Source organism: Sciurus vulgaris (genome assembly GCF_902686455.1).
Source record: "Sciurus vulgaris genome assembly, chromosome: 1".
NCBI lineage: Eukaryota > Metazoa > Chordata > Mammalia > Rodentia > Sciuridae > Sciurus > Sciurus vulgaris.
Window position 1 is genome coordinate 109,847,620 of NC_136461.1, and position 21,187 is coordinate 109,868,806.

At 38.4% G+C, this 21,187-nt stretch overlaps 1 protein-coding gene across 6 annotated transcripts in view; it reads left to right on the forward strand.

Moving 5' to 3' along the window:
- The first annotated feature begins 4,036 nt into the window (after positions 1-4,036).
- The window catches only part of CHD1L (chromodomain helicase DNA binding protein 1 like), a 60,428-nt gene continuing 43,277 nt past the window's right edge, over positions 4,037-21,187 (forward strand). Inside the window, exons 1-7 of one of the 6 annotated variants that reach the window (XM_079140233.1) lie at positions 4,037-4,257; positions 8,006-8,118; positions 11,108-11,214; positions 12,022-12,136; positions 12,996-13,027; positions 16,649-16,730; positions 18,825-18,987. In XM_079140233.1, the coding sequence (XP_078996359.1) occupies positions 4,149-4,257; positions 8,006-8,118; positions 11,108-11,214; positions 12,022-12,136; positions 12,996-13,027; positions 16,649-16,730; positions 18,825-18,987 (721 nt within the window). In that variant the 5' untranslated portion in view covers positions 4,037-4,148. Of the gene's footprint in view, positions 4,258-6,917; positions 7,920-8,005; positions 8,119-11,107; positions 11,215-12,021; positions 12,137-12,995; positions 13,028-16,648; positions 16,731-18,824; positions 18,988-21,187 lie in introns of those variants that run through there. The other 5 variants (XM_079140229.1, XM_079140230.1, XM_079140231.1 and 2 more) reach the window with 5 other exon arrangements.

Here is a 21,187-nt window from a genome sequence, read left to right on the forward strand (position 1 = left end):
GTTATGTGTATACAATGTGAAATAATCAGATCAGGGTAATTGATTTATCGATCACCTAAAAAATTTATCATTACATTGTGTTAGAAACATTCACTATCCTCTATACTATTTTGAAATATTCAACTTAATTACCATCAACCATAAGAACCACAATGTGTTAAAGAACATTAGAAGTTATTCCTCCTATCCAGTTACACCTCTGTGCCCATTAACCATCCTTTCTCCATTCCCCTCTTCTTCTCACTCTTCCTAGACTCTGGTAATCATTATTCTACTCTCCACTTCTATGACATCAACTTTTTCAGTTTCCACATTTAAGTGAAAATATGCAATTTTTTTTTGTGCATGTCTTATTTCACTTAATGTTCCACAGCCTCATCCATGTTGCATTAAATGATAGAATTTCATCCTTTTTTGGATGAAAAACATTCTATTGTATATATATGTCACATTTTCTTTATTCTTTCATCCATATAGGGGTACCTAGGTTGATTCCATACCTTGGCTATTATGAATAGTGCTGTAATAAACATGGAAGTGATCTCTCTTTGACATACTGATTTCATTTCCTTTAGATATACTCAGTAATGGAGTTGCTGGATCATATGGTAGCTCTATTTTTTTTTAGGAGCCCCATAGTGTTTTCCATAATGGTTTTACTAATTTACATTCCCACCAGCAATGTATGAGAGTTCTCCTATTTTTGCATACTTTCCAGCACAAAAATGAACTCTCGATGTTCTCCAAACTCTTCATTCTGTCTTCCTCCTTCCATATGGCAATTCCATTCTACCACATGCTAATGCCAAATCCTTGAAATCATCTTTTATTCTCCCATTTCTCCCAATTCTCAATTTGTGAATCTTCTAGGCATTACCTGTTCAATATATCTACTCACCATACCACTGTTACCATGCTGGCTCCCAAATTATCATCTTTTGCCCAGACTATTGCAATAGCCTCCTAACTGAAGTCTCTGCTTTTCCCCTATAGGTTCGTTTCATACAGCATTCAGAGTAAAACTTCTAAATGTTTTACGTGACTTGCACACCTGGAGTCTCTCGGTTAGCCTTTCTCAACTATATTTTAAATGCCAGACTCAAAATATCAACGGTCTACTTAGCTTATAGCTAGGACCCCATCTCTGAAATGTTAAAGTTAAAAATAATCAGCATCCTTTTGTTTAAGTGGCAGGTGGTTGATATAATTGTTTTAGCAGATAAATTTAGTGCATGAGAATCTGGATGGGAGGAAATAAGTCAAGCAGAGAACAGGATGCAAAAAACACTCAGTAGCAGTTTCATAGAACTGAGGATCTTCCAGAGAAGCCACCAAAGGATATAAATCATAAGGTTTTGAAAAAACACCCAAAGAGCAGAGTAAAACAGGGACTTAGGCTGCCTTTGCTAAAAAGCCCTGTCTCTTCTCTTGGACTTGCTGATGCCCAATGGGTAACTAAAAGCAGGATAAAGTTTGGCATCTCTGCCTTCGTTTAGTACTTCTCTTTTATTACCTTATTAAACTTTGGGTCGGATTCCTGCTCAACTCTGGATCATATGATAGTTCTATTTCTAGTTGTTGTTGTTGTTGTTTTGTGGAGTCCCATAGCATTTTCATAATGGCTATACTAGTTTATATAAGCATAAGCACATTAATCATTTAAGGAGTATTCATCTAAAGTTGATAATGTGCTTCCTTCAAGGCCGAAGACATCAAGGTCAGAAAAACTAAGGTATTTTCCACAAACTGCCTGCTTTTACGGTGTCCTGTTCCAGGGCCCTGGAGTAGTGCCTAGAAGTCTTTAGTCATTACCCTACATTTTCCACAGTGAGCCTTGCAGGCAGATCAACCGTGAAGAGATTGCCCTCCCTCAGCAGGAGCAATATAGTCCCCTGGGAACTGAATTGTTCCCCCATTCCAGTGTTACGCCACCTGCAATTCCCCTTAGTGCTTGACAAGGATTCCACTGAGTAAAAAAGATGTTTGCAAAGTCTCATCTCATTGGGAATTTGGGTTGTGGGCTTTCCTTCCTTGCTTGCTTAATACATGTAGGTTTACTATTAATGTTTTATGTGTTTTTCCTGAAAATAGGGTCTTAACAGAACCAGGGTTAGAACATAAAAATCAGACTTCTTATGGAACAGTGATTTCAGATTTCATTTGCTATGAAACTCTGAGTAACCAAGACTGCTATGAGAAAATACAAAAACAGATTCTAGCTGATCCCCTGTTGACTACTCTCAGATGACCTGAAACATGTAGGCAAATAATTCCAACCCCATCAGGAAGGAATAACAGGAACAGAAGAAATAAAGGGTTCCTCAATGTTAATTTCACAGAGTATAAGATGATATCATATATTTGTTAGCTCAAAATGTCTAGCATTTATTAACTACAGCAGTAGTCACATGACATGACTGACATTTATTCAACCCTACTGAACTTGCTTTAACCTTTATGATCAGTTAAATATTAATACGTCTTATTGTTTAGTTATAGGTTATCACAAGTAAACAATTACTAGAATAATTAGAATACTTCATTGTCTAGTCTAGTAATGATCATACAAAATATTTTTGTTTTTCTCCTTGTGACTTTTTCCTGTTCTGAAAAAACATGTGTAACTGCCTACCTTTTAATGTATAAAAAGCTGGCTGGGAAAAATAAAATTTAGAACTTAGCATCCATTCCTTGAGTTTGTGTTGCTTTGTTCTCTACCTCGCCGACACCTACTCCATCACCTGTGACCACTACGACTCCTGCTAGGGCTGGACCCGGCATTCCAGGATCATAGATCTAATAGATAAATAATCTATGAAGCAAGAGGAAGTTGCCCCTGGAACCACTGTAACTTCCTCAACACCAGTAAGACTTGGTGTGATCAGAACTCAAGAAAATGATAAACCACTCCACGGTTTGACCAAGACTGTTTATTACACCTACCTCTTGTCTCCTGCCCCAGTTCTTTCTCTATTCAAGTCAAAGCTCACATCAAACCTGAAAGACAGGACTGAGACACTTGACATCACTTGTCTTTCCAATACAGCTACATTGATTAAAGTTCCTTTCTTTCTTTTCTGCATTGTTTTTTTTTCCATTTGGTTTTTGGGACATTTCAGATTTGTTAGGACCCCCAGAGTTAGGCCTCTGGCATAGGACTTGGATAACAGGAAAGGTGCTGCACAAAATCAATGTTGCCCTATGCTGTGACACTGTTTTTCTGTCTCAGCATTGATCTTCACATTGATTACTACTGGATTTTTATTTATTGTCTGTCTTTTCCTTTTCAAATATAAGCTCCATGAGATTAGTAGCCTCTATCTCTAGTATCGTAAGGAGTGCTTGGCACTTTAGGTGGCTCGATCTGTATTCATGAAGACTCAAGACACAAAATTAGTCTCATAAAACTGTACTTTGTTGGAGTTTCTATGAAAAAACAACCTAAGTTGAACTCTTTTGTAGTTAACAATGAATTTACTGAAGGGGGGTGCACTTCTAAAATGGAAGCACCAGGATTAACTTACATGGAAATAATATTCTGATGACATTATTTAGAAAATATTAGTTTCTATTCTCGGTTTGCCAATTACCATTCAAAGTCACAGTAAATAGGACCTACTTATAGGTTGTTGTGTTAAATAAGAAAATATGTGAAAACCTCCTTAGGGTAGCACCTAGAACTACATAGATGCAGCTATTTTGTTATTAACATAATATTTGTATTAGTGGTATACTCCATCATAAAATCACTCAAAACCGATGTTGAGTCACCCTTAAGTTAACACATTGGTAATCTACATCCAATGGTTTCCTTGAAACATCCTTGGCGGCATGACATCTTTGGTAATTTCAATTCACTACATTCACAGGCTTTCACCTGGCCTCCAGCTAACAGGGAACAGGTCAGGGGATTTCAGAGTCTAAACCAATTTATCACTAGAGTCAACAGAATTGAGCACGCTCCTGAGAACCGCAAGCCTTTCCAGCACTCTACCCAAGAACTCCTGGACTAACCTTGCTGACTCGCAGCTCCAGCTCCGAGACGTCCTCAGCGTGCGCCCCCTGGCGGCTGCGCGGCGCCCGCCGGTCCCCGGCGCACCGGAAAGGCCAAGGACGCAGGGCCCGAGGGCGGAGCCTCTCGGGGCCAGATGGAGGGCGACGTGCCCGGCTTCCTAGTAGCCCTAAAGGCGAAGGGCAGACCCGAGGCGGTGCGGACGCGGGTGGAAGAGCAGGACTTACGCCAGTGCGGCCTGATGGGTAAGTGGGCTCCTGGCGGACGACCGCTCAGACGCGCCAACTCGTGAGCACTGGCCTTTTGCCGGCCGGGTCGTGAGGGCTGCTTTCCCGCGGGCGCCGGGACCTTCGGTCCGCCGGCCGTGGGTGGGCGCGGAATGTGCCAAGCCCGAGTCGCGCGCATGGGGGACGGAGCTGTGCCTGGGCCCTATCCTGGTGGCCGGGCCGGTGGGAGGAGAAACTTGCAAAGGTGCCCGCGAAGCGCAGGTCTCTGAACAGAGACTGCGTCCTGGCGCCCCAGGCTGTGCGATTGCACTTCAGTTTCCGGTGGGGTTTGGAGGCCTGGCCTGAGCGGTGCTTTGGTAAAACTCTGAAAACTCATGTCCCACTTTTGATTTCTTCTCCGTTGACTGTGCAGGCGCAGTTGATGGTTTGCTACTGGTTAATCACCCCAAAGCTGTATTTTGACAAATGCAAACAAGCAAAAGTTTGTAGGCTCCTTACCGCACGTGTTGTCGATTTCAGGTCCATCTGCCCTCTTCTTGGTCTTCTAAGCCTGGAGAGTGCGCAGCGACCCGCAGCGCCCACCCTCCATCCAGCCTCTCCCAACCTCCTTGTCCTTATTTATAAGCCCCGGAAGTGGTGGTGCCTTAGCGGAGTGACAGAACCGCGTTCAATAGTAACATAGCCATTTACTCATCATTTTATTGAAATGCTAGTGAGAGCATGCTATTGGGTGTTGGGTGCGGGAGACAACAAAGCCAAGATGGGCCCTGTCCACCGAGTTTCTAGATTAGTGAACCAGTGCTTTTCAAAGTATGAAAGCAAGCGTTCATTCAGCTCATACTTATGCATTAAATACCACGGGAGTGTGAGGTTTTGTTCTCCGAAGGAAACCAAAGGTGCAGTTCTGTGTTCTGCTTAGAAGAATGATGGATCCGGATGGATGGAGAGGGTGCATGTCTGAAGAGTAGGAGTCTGGCAGAATGTATATCCAGTCTTAAGTACGAATTTTTGTACTGGCCTTTGTGTGTTCAGCATATCTCTACTAAAGTGTAAATGTCTAAGTGCTTGCCTATCAACAGTGTGCGCACGTTGATATCCAGGGGCAGAGAAACCTACGTGTGGATATGAGTTAGTGAAAATGAGTAGACAAGAGGTTTGAAGTTGAAGAGGATGAGATAGAATGAGTAAAAGCAGAAGTATATAGGAAAATTAGTGGGCGTGTTTTTATCAACTGGTGTTTATTACTGATAGTGTAGAGAAAGAAACAGAAAATAGAAGTAGCCCAAAGCATAATTATTGAATATTGTAACTTGTAATTCCTATTTGCCAAAATAAATTAACATTTTGGGAAACTATTCTTTGTGACTTAAATTTTATTATTTTCCTAATTCCAGAAGTAGTTTGAGTTTTTTGTAAAACATTTGGGGAAATAGCCTATGCTTTTGGTTGTGGCGGTGCTTTCTGTATTCCTGGTCATGGAGGTTGATGCTACCTTAATGAGTCAGTTCTATGGTAGTTATTCAGTAGTTGTACCAGGAAGCTAAACCTGGAGGCTACTCTTCTAGCCCTTCCAACAATTTTATGGTGACCTAATTCCCTATATTAAATTCTTTTCTGCCTAACTTTCTTGAATTTTTTTTTTTTTTTTTTGCAGTTGTCTCAAGTATTAAATACTGTTATCTTTGTGGACATAGTTTCATAATTTAATTTAATGTGTTTTATGATAATTACAGATTCACATTCTGTTTAAAAAACATAATAGAGATCCCATGTAACCTTACTCAGTTTCTCCAATGGTAATATCTTGCAAAGCTATTTAGAATATTATAGCCCAGAGTTTACTTGATATAGTCAAGAGCCAGAACATTTCTGTTACTAGAGGCCTAACTCTGGGCCTCTTTTGGAGATCCAAAAGATCAGGTGCGGCTACTCTTCCAAAAAACTAAGCAAAAAGGTAATTATGAAAAACATGCCAGGACCTCTGTCCTTCTTTTTTAGATCCTTCAACATGCATATGTTGGACCCTTTTGTTGATGTAGGATAGAAGAGGCTGGACACATGAGGAGTTTTCAGGAAGCAGGTTCATTGACTGCAGGGTCCAGGGTGGCTCTTGCCTAAGAATTCTTCCTCTGAACAAAGATTTTGGAAATTTTTTGAACTTTATATCCAGTGGGAGGAGGGACTTGGAGGTTTTATGTGACTATTGCTTTCTGATTCATCCCCTAGACCAGGTTTCATAAGTTTTTATCAAGAAAGCAGAGATAATATCTTTTTGTACAATAAGCTTGCAGACTAATTCTGTCACACCTTATGTGTACAAACCTGGCATTTACAAGAAAGAGGAAGCTTCAAACCCCAAGACATCCTGCTGATTGACAAGAGGAGAAGCTTATTTATGGCAAGGGTCTTTTGGGTGGCAATACCTAGTCTGCTTCACTATAGTCACCTCCTAATCACAACTGGGAACCCCTTTCCTAAAGATGTATGTGATTAGATTGGGTAGTCCAGGATAATTCAGTACAATCTTCCCATCTTAAGACCCTGAACCTTAATTGTGTCTGTGGAGTCTTTTTTGCCAAATAAAGTAACCTACTCATTGATTTTGGAGTCTACACATGAACTCTTTGAAGTCCACTCTTTATCTACCACTCCAACCTTTTACTTTTGAACTATTTATAGATAGATATAGATAGATAGATAGATGCTCATACATTTCCATTCTTATCTCTGCTTCTCAGTTGACGCATACAGTCCTATTTTCATTTTGTCCTTTAGCATGTGTCACTCCACAGCCCTGTTGTGCTAGGTTGTGGAAAGGCCAGAGAAGGTGCTTGGAGACAGCATGGGAGACATGATTCATTGGGGAAAGCTTATAGCAGATCAGTGGCAGCTCCAGGAAGAGTTCCATGGCAACAGACTGAACCAGAGCATCTGTGTCTCTTAAGGTGCTTTTCCAAGCGGTACCTCTCTTTCTCGTGGTGTTTTGCCTAGTGGCACTGGCCAAATGAGTGACATGTATCCTTTCCCCAGTGTCCTCAGTTCTTTGCTCATCCCCATTCAGAGGGGCTTATGTGTTAGACTGAAGAAGCAGTGACATCAGCATTAGTTTGCTTATATGACCAGCATCCCAAGGAGCAACTGACCCAGTGTACATGCAAGAAAGTAGCTTTTTACGTATAACACTAACTTGCCCTAGTTCCCAGTGTGCATAAGAGAAATCCAATGTCCTTTAAGATGATATGTATCTGGACTTTCCAGATCAGTCTTGCTCTCATTGTTCCTTTAATTTTGGTAGGTTTTTGGGAACAGAAAGGGAGCATTCAGGGTCATGGTGTTTTAGTTCTCCTTTTCTTTAGTAACAACACAGCACAAATGGCAAATTCAGATGGGTTCCATTAAGCAAGCATGTGAACAATCCATGTGTTGTTTGTTAAGTTGCATCATTACCAGGAGCGCTTCATTTCCAGGAAAGGACAATGGCATGAGCTGGGTATTAGAGAACAAATCCCAAGCTGAGTTTCTCATCTATCAAGTGGATTATATAATAGTGACAGGCTATTTTAGGGCTTTGATTGCTGATCCAAGTCTGCACATAAAGTAATTTGGAAATCAGCTAATGTTTTTATACATAGAATTTCCCAGTAAAAGATATGGGCAGTAAACTTTGACATTAAGGGAATGTAAGCCATGTTCTTCATTCAAAGTCTTAGAGCTTAGCCCACATATATGTCTACTCTCTGGTTTTGTTGTATTTTTTTATTTCTAGGAATTCATCTACGCCCTTATCAACTGGAGGGAGTCAACTGGCTGGCCCAACGCTTCCACTGTCAGAATGGCTGCATCCTGGGAGATGAGATGGGCCTCGGTAAGACCTGCCAGGTATGTTAGTGTGGAACAAGCACTGTTCACCTCCACCAAAATACCTCCTCACATTTCATTACTGTCTTAGCTGTTAGCTACAAGATCTATTTTTATACTAGGACGTGAAATGCCTCACTTTTATTAAGAGATCACAACCTTGGAGTGGATTTTTCCATTTGTGGGGGTGGTTAAGAATCGTGTCATTGCCCTTATGTTATCTGAGCTTTGACATGTATCTATGAGAAGAGTTAATTACTCGAGTTAGAAGTGCAGTTAATGGGCCCAGGCTTAGGGCCCATTTCTCTGTGTTAAGCATGTTTACTTGCCCAAGGACCAAATTGACTCTGACCTCCTTAGTAACACTTTATGGAGTTAACTGTATTGCTTCTAATTTTAATCTCCCTTCCTCAGTGGGGGTGGGTTAGAGTAGGACTGCTTCCTATTTTTATACTGTGATACAGAAATGAACAGGAAGTACACTATGTTTTCCAAAATACAACTTAGCCACCTAATGGCCTTAAAAGGGGGTGAGGTATGGGACTGGGGTTTAAGCTGTGTTCGAGCACTTGCCTAGCATGTGTGAGGCACCTTGTTCAATTCTCAGCACCACATATAAATAAATAAAATAAAGACCCATTGACAACTAAAAAAAATTCTTTTTTAAAAAGGGTTGCAGGTGAGGTAGAGCCTCAAAACCTGGAGAATCAGATGTGGCCCCCCTGGGCATCAATCAGTAGGTGGTGTGTTGAAATTGATGCTTCTGTCAGGCTAATCAGCAATAATGCCCTGGGTTGACATATGTGGGCTTGTATTAATGGAAAGTTGAGTCACAATACACCTTGGGTTAATCACACAAGGATTACGTATCCGAAGGATTCCAAAAATATCCTGGTGTAATTATGATATATGTCACAGGCAGCTTGATCAGAAATTAGGAGGATAAAAACTTCCTAATCCCAAGAAAGTTTCACCAGTGGTCACTGGTGAGAATGAGCAAGTTCAACTTCCCCTCCAAGGCTCACCTTACATATATAAAGTTTGAGCTGGAGCAGTGCTGCATGTAGGCTAGTCTGACCGTATGTTGAAGGCTACTTTACTTAGGCCAGGTGTACCTCATCAATCTTGGCATTATTCAGAACACAATATGACCTCTCGGAGAGTAGGGTCCCCTGAGATTCATCAATTATCACTCTTAGCTTTCTTGGGCAAAGAAAATGTTCCTGGTTTATTCCTGCACTGAGAACTATGAAACTAGAATAAAACTCAGATTCCTGGAGGTGTCCTCCCTATAATCTCTTTTGTCTCAGTCATTGAAATTGTCCCACTGACTTCATTGAGAGCCAGAAAATTCCACTTGTCCTTTGCCTTTCCAGCTCTAGTTTAAATTCTTTAAATATATACCAACTCCCAATCTATTTTGGTAAAAGTGTGTTTAGAATTTTTGCATCTACATTATGAAGGATATTGGTTTGCAATTTTCCTTTCTTATAATAATTTTGTCAGGTTTTAGTATTTTGGTAAATCTGGCCTCATAGAATAAGTTGAAAAGTGTTCCTCTTCAATTTTCAGGAAGAGTTTATGTAGAATTGTTATTGTTTCTTTTTTAGATGTTTGATAGACTTCACTAATGACTCCAAATTTATTTTGTAGACAAATCTGATTTTTGGTAATAAAAGATAAACTTTTTTCTAAATTGTATTCTCAGGAAATGCTAAACAGAATGATTTTAATCCAGTTAAGTTACTTACTAGAGGGTTGCTCTGGGCACAGTTTGAGTTAGGATAGTTAAATAAGAAAATCATTTCCTTAATAAAATTAATATGATCATGTCAAAAAAAAAGTGAACTGCCACTCCAACCATCTGCAAGCAGCAAAGTATGTTCTCCATCAATGAAATTATAGTGCACATATAGCTCATATGGTTTCTATTTGTTAATGTACCACTGCCACTGTAATGTTGCATTTTATTATATTCATAGTCATTTTCAACTGGCTGCATAATATGCCACCAGGAGAATTTATAATTCACTTAAATGTCCTATTGATGAGGAATCATGAGTTCCCCCTTTGTTGGATTACTTAAGTTAATTTTGATGTGAACATCTTTGAGCATATAGTTTTCACAGGATTTTGAATATGATCCTTAGGGCATATTTTTTCCTCAGAAATAGCACAGTATTTGGGGATGCAAGCTCTTCAGATGTTTTCATTTGTCAAGAGCATTCTTTTTCCTTGTGTATCACAGTAACTTTAGAGTCATAAGTGCCTTCAGGCATCTTCTGAAGTATGCCCATTTGGCTTTACAAAGTTTCATTTTATACCCATACATCTTATGAGAATGATGTATTGTCTATTTTCCCCATTTGAATGTGTGTTCTAGATATGAGCATGTACAAATATGTCATAACAAATCCCACTATTCAGTATAATCATAACATACCAACTAAAAAAGACCAAGGGCTTTTACCTGTTTTGTTCACGTAGAACTTGAGCCAATAGAAGGCACTCTATAAATTTATACAGAAAGAAGGAAAACACAGAAGTCGGGAGACAGTTGGGAAGGAAGGAAAGCACTCTCATCAGGGCAGCTGGGCCAGCGACAGAGGCCACAATGTGTGGATCCTGTTTATAGTCAGGTCTTAGCACTTCTGGCTTGATGTTTTCAAGTATGCCTGCTTTTTTCCATCAGTTTGGTTGGTTTCATTGATTTTTGTTTTTTCCTGACTTTTTTTGTTTGTGTTAGAGGTTCAGTAACATAAATATTGAGCTTTATTGCTTGTTAACTCCTGAAGTAATGGAACACCATCAATTCCGTCAGCAAGCTCACTGAGGCTTTCCTGATTTCGCTCTAGGAACGTACTAGTGTCCTAATGTGTGAAAGATTGTATATAATTTCTTTATGAAGCAAGTCATATGTTAGAGTTTGTGTTTTCAACCTACAGCTGTGGGGACTTTGTCGTTTCTTATGAGAAAATGTGATCAAAACTGCCTTCTTGCTTTGTTCCAGACTATTGCTCTCATCATTTACTTGACAGGAAGGTTAAATGATGAAGGACCATTTCTGATTCTCTGTCCCCTGTCTGTTTTGAACAACTGGAAAGAAGAGATGGAAAGGTACAGAGTAGATGTAGCTGGACTTGTATCATTTATGTTGATATTTTTCTAGATGATGTGTAAGATCATAAATCAAAATCTCATCATATTCAATGATTTTATTCCAGAAAGCTTGAACCGAAACAGTGTAGGTTAAGACACAGGATCTGATGGGGGAGGATCCAATGGGTGTTACTGTTACCATTACCATTCTGCAATTTCAAGGCTACTGCTCTTTTTTTTTTTTTTTTTTGGTTCCTGTGTTTATTCATTACTGCCTGATTTTGAGGTAAATAGATATCCTGTAGCATACCAATTGATGTCTGTTTCCTTTATGTATTTTTGAAATATTTTCTTAATGGTTGCCCTAGTGATTATAATAAACATCTTCACTTAAAATAATTTTGTACAGATTGATGCCAACAGTTTCAATAGTATACAAAGCTTTGCTTCAATATAGTTTTCTCTCTCCCTTCTTAGTGCTCTTATTGTCATATAAATTGCATCTTTATGTATCATAAATAAATTTTATTTATCAAAAGGAGAAACTATCCTTCCCATAGAAACATAGGAAGTAACGAAAATGAGAAGCATCATTGCATTTTCAGTTAGCACAAGACCCTCTTGGACCTGATCCTTTTCCCTGCTTACCACAGACCTTCCCCTGAGGTTTAACCATTATTCTGGATTACAGTTTGGCCTTCCAGTATTCTTTCTGGGATCAGCACCTAATGAATGGTGTCTGCACATTGCAGTCCTTTCATGACATGCACACACCATCTCATGGCTCTAGCATTTGGGTTCATCTGCCTCTTTTCTTGGATTTAGATTTGCTCCAGGTCTTTCCTGTGTAACATATGCAGGGGACAAGGAGGAAAGAACCCATCTTCAGCAAGACCTGAAGCAGGAATCACGTTTTCATGTGCTGCTGACTACCTATGAGGTATTCATTTGTTTCTCTAAAACAAGAATTCCTAACCTGGGTCCTTAGAAATTATATTTTAAAATCCACTGAAATTATAAAATCCACTGAAATTATATTTTAATTTTTTTGATAGCACACATTTTTCTAGGGGGACAGTCTACCTTCATCACATTCTCAAAGAGGGACCAAACCAAGCGAAGGATCATTGTGCTTCAAGTTAGCTAGATATATTTCCCTCTTTTTCCTGGTGGAACAAGGGGGAAAGCTTCCCAGGAAAGTGGCACTTTAGCTTCCTCTGTTGATGACTAGCAGGAGACTGGCAGGCAGGTGAGAGGGTTTTGTGTACAGAGGCATCATGTCTGATAATGGGATTATAGGAATGGAGGATGCTTAATTCCTGTCTCATTTTATATCCTTGTTTAAACTATGACTGGGTAACTGTAAACCTTCCACTTAACCATACCTCCCTTCTGTTCATATGATAGTGCTAGTTTAGAAATTGGGCTTACATGTTTTTTTAGAGTTAACAAGTTAAAAGACTTAGATCCTGTGGTTTAAGAGAGTTAACAAGAAATAAGAAACTAGCTTATTAATATCAGAATTTATCAATTGCAGAGTTTTTATTTTCTTAATTTATTTTTTTAGTACCAGGAATTGAGCCCAAGGGTGCTTAACCACTGAGGCACATCTCCAGCCCTTTATTTTTCATTTAGGACCAGGCTTCACCAAGTTTCTTAGGGCCTCATTTAAGTTGCTGAGGCTTTCTTTGCACTGGTCACTCTCTTGCCTCAGTCTCCCAGAGTCACTGGGATTGCAGGTATGTGCCACCACTCCCAATAACACCAGTCTTTTTAATGTGTCTTCCTTAATTTTTCAGATTTGCTTAAAAGATGCACCATTTCTAAAATCGTGAGTATTTTGTATTCTGTCAGAAACTGTGCTGTGTGTGTGTGGAAGTTTTGTCTCTTCTTACATTGTTTGGGACTTTGCCACTTTCCTGATATGTCTGTTCTGTCTTCTTTGGGTCCTGTTTATTCATAGGCAGGCATAGTGGGAGTCTTGCATTCTAATCTCTACTCATTAGCTCTGTGTCCTTGAGTTCGTTATTTAACTTCCTTGAACTTCAGTGTCCTCAACGGTAAAGAGGGGATAACGGTCTTTCTTTGGATGACTGTTGTGAGAACTGAGATTACATCTACATGGTTGGTGTTTAGTAGATTTCTAGTTGGTTTTTTTTTGTTTTGTTTTGTTTTGTTTTGGTACTGGGGATTGAACCCAGGAGTTCTCAACCACTGAGCTACATCTCTAGTCCTATTTCTTTTATTTTAGCATGTTGAGACAGGTTATCTGTGAGTTGCCAAGGATGGCCTTGAATTAGTAATCCTCCTGCCTCAGCTCCCAGAATCTCCAGGATTACAGGTGGGTGCTACTGCATCCTGCCTAGACACTAGATTTGTTACTTTGTAACTTGCATAAACATCTTTCAGGACTGCTGTTTGGCGATTTTACTGTAATATAGGAGACTTTTCCTGGAAATAACAAAGTTCCGTGGTATATATACATGATGGAATATTATTCAGCCATAAAGAAAAGTAAAATTATGGCCTTTGCAGGTAAATGAATGGAATTGGAGAATATCATGCTAAGTAAAATGAGCCGATCGCAAAACACCAAAGGTCGAATGTTTTCCCTGATCAGTGGATGATAATATAAAATAGGGGTGAAGGGATAAGAGAAGAATGGAGGAACTTTAGATTGTGTACATGTATGATTACACTAATGGTGTGAATCTACATCATGTACAACCATGTAAACAAAAAGTTGTACCCCGTTTGTTTGTGTACAATGAATTAAAATGCAGTCTAAAAAAAAAAAAAAATGCAGTCTATAAAAATTTTAAAAAGACCTTAAAAAAAAAAGAAATAACAAAGTAGCAATCAGTGCTGTAGAAATTAACTTTTTAGAAAGGAAGTTTGAAGTATACTTCTAATTCATCCTTTTAAGTTTTGGTAGCAGGGATTGAACCCAGGGGCACTTTACCACTGGGCTGCATGCCCTGCCCTTTGCATTGTTTAGTTTGAGGCAGTCTCACTAAGTTGTTGAGGTGGCCTCGAATTTGCCATCCTCCAGCTTCCCAAGTAGTTGTCGTTATAGATGTGCACCATCCTGCCCTGTGTGCTGCTTTGCCATTCAGGTTTTGTTTTCAGAATGTCTTATTGCTCATCCAGGTTGTTGTGCATGGGTTTTTGTTGTATTCTTATTTTGAAGTACTAAAGTAAAGACTAGGTCATAAATTTTATGATTTCATCCAGTATTTTGTTTTATTTAATTCACTTTTAAATGAGCACATTATCTTACTTTTCTTAAGAAGAGTATATGCTTTCCTTCTTTTTCCTTCTTTTTACTTTGTTTCATTTTATGTCATGTCATGTTAATTTCATGTCATTTCATTTTATGGTGCTGGGTATTAAACCTCAGGCCTCCCACATGGTAGACAACAGCCCCACCACTAGTTATTCCCCCAGATCTTCTTTACACTCTTAATATCCGGTTTAACTCTTTTCAAGTCTCTCCATGGAAAGAATCTTTTGTGAAAGTTACTGGTAATAACCAGGAAAGTAAATCATTGAGCTACCCCATGAGCCAATAGAGGGATAAGAAGTATAAAGATATCCATGATACAAGGTAATATGTGGCAAGTCTCAAAAGATAATTAAATCGGTACATAAATGTTGTTGGGTACTTTATATAAATTGTCCCATTTAGGTTTCATGAAAACCCTAGTAGGCAGGTATTATCATTCACTTTACAGATGAGGAAATTAACAGAGCAGGTATCCTAGTAAGGCAGAGCAGGCATTTGAGCAGATATCTGAACCCAGCACTTGGTGCCATGGCCCTTCTTTCTAAGAGAGCTTCTCTAAGTATCTAGAAGCACCAGAGTGTCACCTTATTCAGCAGAAATACGTTTTTATATCTCAGCCTGTTCTGAATGCATTTCTGAGTGGAGTTAAGAACCTTGGTAACAAAGGGATATTTATAATGTTGACTCATAGTAAGAATCCCAACAACATAGGTATATTCTTTCAGTATGTTTGTTAAGGTTATATTTCTCCATTACTATATTGTGCATTATGAAAATAATTTCCTTTGATGAGTGATTCAGCCCACTTTCATTCATTGAACCAGATCCACTTCACTTGGCCTTCTGCATTGAATAAGCATTTTTAGATGTTCATGTATATACAAACCTGTGTCTAGTACTTCCAAAGGAATAGGATCTAATCTATTTTTGAATGGTACTATAGTATGGACACTCAGCACCTATGTCATAACCACCATCCAACCTCACTGGAACCCTATCTCCTTTTAATCCTTAAATGCATCCCCTGCTTCTGCTGCCCAGTTCTCTCCTTGGACTTCCTGCCCTCTCTTTGGATCCCCAGATCACTATTCACCTGCACCACTCTCATTAGGTGAATGGCAGTAGGCACCTCTGTTCCTCTGAATTTTCTCTGTAGCCTCAGAGGAAGAAGCCTTCCTTTTTGTAGGCCAGCCTCTACACAGATCTTTCTTTTGATTTTTCAGGAATTGTCCTTTATCCACTGTTTTGCTTGACCCACTTAGTTTTACAAGTACAAAAACAATGCAGTGGGATTCCATAATGTTACTTACAAAATTAAAAGTCAAAAATTGTATAACTTATACTTTATTGTTTTTGCATGGTTTTCACATTTTTAAAAAGGATATTCAATATTTATCTTTTTAGTTATTATACAAGTATTTTTGCAGCATAGTATTATTTTATCACCTATTATTGGATATTTAGTTTATTTTTCAGTTTTTTGCTATATTATAAGTATTGCATCTTAGAATATCATCCAATCCTTTTCCATATTTTGGATTTTTTTAACACCTTTCCATCAGTAGCATCTGTTTAAAATATGGTTTTATGACTGAACTTCTTGAGAAAGTGCTTTCATAACCTACTATACTACAAAACATACTCTGGCAGTAGCCAGGAATGACCTGCATGTTAACAAGTCCAGTGGCAGCATCTTCCTGGACATCTCTGAATCTGTTCACCTCTCCCCCATTTTAAAGTCTCTTGATTTTCCTTATGGGTTTGAATCTTAGTTCTACCTTTATGATCTCAACCTATTTACTTAACCTTTCTGATTTTTAGTCTCCTTGTTGGCACAATTATGGTTGCTTATCTTATTCTTTTGGATTAAATAACACATAAAGCCACAAGCGCAATGTCTGGTACACAGTACAAGATTATAAATGTATCCTTTTGTTTTCTGTCTTTGGCCTCTTACTTCCTACACAGATCTTTCTCATCTTGGCAAAAGAAAAAAAGCACTTGATAACCTCTGAGATAGGAAGGTCATGATTCCAGGTATATTTCTAACAGAGTGGGCTTACTTACTGTTAGTCTTTCTAACAAGTCACAATTTTGTAATAAGATGTGGTTGTGAGATATGTGTTTGAGCTACCTGAAAATGAAAGTTTCGATTTTCTCTCACAGCTTCACATGGAGTATTCTTGTTGTGGATGAAGCCCACAGATTGAAAAACCAAAGCTCTCTGCTGCATAAGACACTTTCAGAGGTAAACCCAAAGGATAGTCTTAGATATAACCTGCCTTCATTTTTTAATTGACTTTATTTTTTAGAGCAAGTCAGGTTTCCAACAAAATTGAGTAGAAGGTATAGAGTTTCCATATGTCCCCTGCCCCTTTACAAACACGCTCCCCACATTCTCAGCATCTCCCTGAAGAGAGATGTTAAAACTAATGAACCTGCATTGACACATCAGAATAACCCAGAGTCCATAATTTATGGATTCACTCTTGCTATTGCACATTCTTTGAGTTTGGACAAACAGGTAATGACACATATCCACCATTATAGTATCACACAGAATGGTTTCACAGGCTTAAAAATCCTATATCCCATCTATTTATCATTCCTTTTCCCCTCTAACTCCCCTTTGAAAATGCATAGTTTAGGTCTGTACATAGTCAACTAAATTGATATGTTTTTAGACAGATTTCTGCAGGGCTAAATGAACCTTTTTGGGGGGTTAGGGGTAGTGACAAAATTAGTATTGAATATGGCTAATTACTTTTCCTTTCTCTTTTATATAGGAGATAATATTTACTAAAACCCAGTTATCAAATGATCAAGACCCTACTCCAGTAAAATATATTGTATTTTTGGAAATGTTTCAACTCTCTTTTGAGTGTCTTTAATTTCCTGGCAAAAATGATCTTATAGTTCTGCCTGCAGTTGCAGATGTATTGGACATACCTTACTGACCCCCACCATTAACCTAGTCAAAAATTTTGACCATTCACATGGACTTATGAAAAGACCAATTTCTTATAGAACATTGCCTCCAATCTCTTATCTGTTATGTTTTTTGTTATGATACCCTTGATTTCATTCCCTTCTCTCAATCTCTTGTATCATTCTGGCAAAGTAGGTGAGAAACATCATTGTAACCTAGTGCTGCCCTTTTTTTCTGAGAAGCCAGTGGAACGTGAACTACCTTCTCCTTGTTAACTTGGTGAACGTTTGCTTACTCATGAGACCACACATGGTAATTTCTAAGATGATAATTGAAATTTGGTCCTCATCCTTTAGTAAATCACTTTGAGTTCATTTAGCAGAAAATCTTAGATCCGAATTGTATATTTAATGGCCTAGAAGTTGCAGTTTTTAGAGTTTTATTGAAGATGTAATCAGTTTTTATTAGTTTCAAATATTTTTATCCCCTGCCTGGTAGGGCATCCTCTCTCTTTGGTGTCCTCTTTGCCTTCTTTGTAGGGACCCTTGATTGTGTCTCTTTGCCATAAGTTTGTACTTTAATATTTAAAATAGTAGACATAAATAGGATATGACTTTTCCACTTTGTTGTATTATTTAATTCTCCTGGTATAAGCTCTTGTGTCAGTTCAGAGGTTGACCTTACTTGGCCTAATATTGTTGTTGTTTTTCTTCCTTCATTAGTCTCTCCTATTATTGGTGTTCTTATCTGTTTCTTAGTGATTTTCCTTTTTTATGTTTTTTTTGGGGGTTTTTTTTTTTGGTGATGCTGGTGATTGACCCAGAGCTTCATGCATGCTAGGCAAGTGATCTGCCAGTGAGCCACATTCCCTGCCCTGTTTTTCAGAAATTTAAAGATTCTTTTCTGTATTGGACTTCTATGGCAGAATGTCCAGAAACATCCAGAAATCTTGATGTCTTGCATCTGATGTACTGCAAAGTTTTATAAACAGATATTTTGTTAGTGTACATCTTGTTTCTTGCTTATAGCAGAGAGGTCTGATGCTATGGCTCTGTCTTTTCAAACTCCTCGAGTATATGTGTTTACTCAGATGCCCCAGTTAACTCCCCCTTGTGGGTCATAACATAGTTTGAATCCTCACATAGATTGAATCCTCACAAAGTGATGTTACTTACATTCCTACGACAGTATCTTCTTTACAGATTATTATCCCCTTCTTTTAGTTGAAACTGAAGAGATATTATCTCCTGCATTAAACAGAGTGTACCACTTGAACTTGAGCCTCCTGATTTCATGTGCCTTAACTCATTCCATTAAATCATGCCACTCTGCGTTTCAATAAATGTTGTCATGAGTAACTCAGTTTTGCTCGCCGAAGTTAGAGATTTTTAATTGTGTTTATTTATATTCTAGTTCTCAGTGGTCTTCAGTCTCCTGTTGACTGGAACTCCTATCCAAAACAGCCTCCAAGAGCTCTACTCTCTCCTCAGTTTTGTGGAACCTGAGCTTTTTTCCAAGGAACAGATGGAAGATTTTGTTCAGCGTTACCAGGATATTGAAAAAGAGTCCAAATCAGGTTAATTCTTGTTCAACTAATCATCCCCAAGAGATCTTGACACACAAACTTCCCTAATGCATAACAGTTACAGATAGAAAAGAAAGAGAATAGATAACCAGAGGATACCTGCGGTTCTTCTGACAAAGAACCGCAAACACAGGCAAATGTTGGGTCCCTTGTGTTGTGTCCAGTTGTCTGCTATTCATGACTCTTATTTGTTTCTACAGCGGGGCTTATTTGGTTCATTTTTGGAAGAAGGTAGAAAGTACCAACTGATCTGTATACTTTTTTTAAAAAACCAGCTTGTAATTTTCTTTTTAATTTTTTTCTTTTTGTGGTATTGGAGATTGAACCCAGGGGTGCTCTACCACAGAGATACATTCCCAGTGCTTTTGTAAAAATTTGGAGACAGCATCTTGCTAAGTTTCTTAGGCTGGCCTTCAACCTGCCATCCTCCTTCCTCAAGTATATGTTACCATGTCTGGCTTCAACTTGTAAATTTTTATAAAGACTTTTACTTTCCATGCCACTTCCCAGTGCAGAAAAGTAAGTGCATGCTGTAGTCCCAAACTGCCCTTAAGAATTCTGCAACACTGGTATTTCTCTTTAACACTTTGCAGAAACCAAAAGTCTGAGATGAGTGGGGAGTGGAAGTGAAAAGGAAAGCCTTCATTCATATAACCAGTAACTTTCTCTTATACCTTTGCCCCTCTGCCTTGTGGAATTATCTTAATAGTTCTGTAATATCTGAATATCCTAGGCTGATTATCCAAAACAAATGGCAGGAGGCCAACTAGTGATTATGTATGTACTGGTTAAATATGAGTTGCAGTACCACAGGATAAAGATTACCTTGTGAACCTGCTGATTGATTCCTCCCATATTTAGAGTTGCCAGATAAAATATAGGACATCCAATTACAGGTGACATGGGACAAACTTATATTGAAAATCTGTTAATTGTTTATCTGAATTTCAGATTTAGCTGGTTGCTTGTATTTTTATTTTCTGTTTCTGATAATCCTATGTGAAGTATAATTCTAATTTAGCATAGTTTTTGAAGTTCAGGACTCCTGTTCAAGGAACAAGGGATTAGAAGTCAAAAACTCAAGTTTGAATGCTGGCAATATTCCCATTCACCTGTGTGTCCTTAGATAAGTTGCTTAATTCCTCTGAGCCTCACTTAACTGTTGTAAAAATGGTGACAGTATTACTTGCCATACATTTCTAGGCTGTTAGGATGCTCAATGAGATTAAATGCAAGAATACCCTGGAAAACAGTTTCTTGCAAATGAGATTATTAGTAAGAAGACTCAAACTCTTTGAGTATTTATATTTTTGGGGTTAAAAGCCAGGAACAAGTCCAGAAGGAATAGAGAAGAACCCAGTGAAGGCAAAAATCAGACAGTCCTCTAATTATGTGTGTTCACAGCTTACAATTTTTTGACTTTACCATTTTTCAAAAGCATTACACATTCAATAGAAACAGTATTTTGAATTTTGAATTTTTATTGACATACATATTTGTGCCTATTTTTGAGGTATGTAGTATTGATGTTTTGATTCATGTATGCATTGGGTAGTGATCAATTTAGATAATTAGCATATCATATACTCAAACTTCTTTATGTTGAGTATATTCAAAATTATGTCTGAATTCTAACTGGTTTGAGATATATAATGCATTATTGTTAGTTATATTAAAATGTTCAATGCCATTAATCGTCAGGGAACTGCAAATTAAGACCACAATGAGAAACTTACTCACCCCAGTGAGAACAGTTATTACAAAAAGACAAAAAAACTAACAAATGCGAGCAAGGATGTGGTGAAAGGGGGACTCTTATATACTACTGGCAGGAATGTAAATTGATCCAACCATAATGGAAAACAGGGTGGAGTTTCCTCAGAAAACTAAAACCAGAACTGCTGTACAATTCAGCAATCCCATCAAAGGAATGGAAATCAACATGTCACAGAGATATCCCTACTCTTGTGTTTATTGCAGCACTATTCACAGTACCCAAAATTTGGAACTAACCTAAATGTCTATTAGCAGATGAAAAAAAAAAAAAAAAACGTGGTATATATACACAATGGGATTGTATTCAGCCATAAGAGAGCATGAGCATCAACATGAGTTTCAGTCTTTCTGGGCTAGAGATAGGTTGTAAGATACTGTCCTGTAAGGGTGGGTGGCAGCAGCAAGTCACAACTCC